This window comes from Penaeus monodon, chromosome 27, assembly GCF_015228065.2.
Source record: "Penaeus monodon isolate SGIC_2016 chromosome 27, NSTDA_Pmon_1, whole genome shotgun sequence".
NCBI classification, from domain to species: domain Eukaryota; kingdom Metazoa; phylum Arthropoda; class Malacostraca; order Decapoda; family Penaeidae; genus Penaeus; species Penaeus monodon.
The window spans coordinates 39087201-39087467 of NC_051412.1; the positions used below are offsets into that span (position 1 = coordinate 39087201).

The 267-nt window shown below is 47.2% G+C and overlaps 1 protein-coding gene across 2 annotated transcripts in view; it reads left to right on the forward strand.

The window, feature by feature from the left end:
* LOC119590399 (Kv channel-interacting protein 1-like) overlaps window positions 1–261 on the forward strand; it is a 142390-nt gene extending 142129 nt beyond the window's left edge. For both annotated transcript variants that reach the window (XM_037939068.1, XM_037939069.1), the window contains one exon: window positions 71–261. In XM_037939068.1, the coding sequence (XP_037794996.1) occupies window positions 71–177 (107 nt within the window). In that variant the 3' untranslated portion in view covers window positions 178–261. The remainder of the gene's footprint in view (window positions 1–70) is intronic.
* Window positions 262–267: the final 6 nt, after the last annotated feature.

Sequence of the window (267 nt, forward strand, 5' to 3'; positions counted from 1 at the left end):
AATGCATGATGGCAAGTGCGACTGCCTCGTCCCCTTGCGCTCGTGTGCATAACGTTCCTTTTCTTTCCAGATTCCAGTTTGTACGCACACCACGTATTCAAGGCCTTCGATCTAAACAGCAACGGACAGATTAGCTTTAGGGTGAGTAGTCTTTCGTCCCACACCAGTGGATTCTAAGGCTGTGTGTGTGTGTTTTTTTTTAAAGAGGTCTTGTCTCTATGTAGTTGGGTGTGGGGGAGTTTACACAAGCTGTCGAAACGGTGTGTA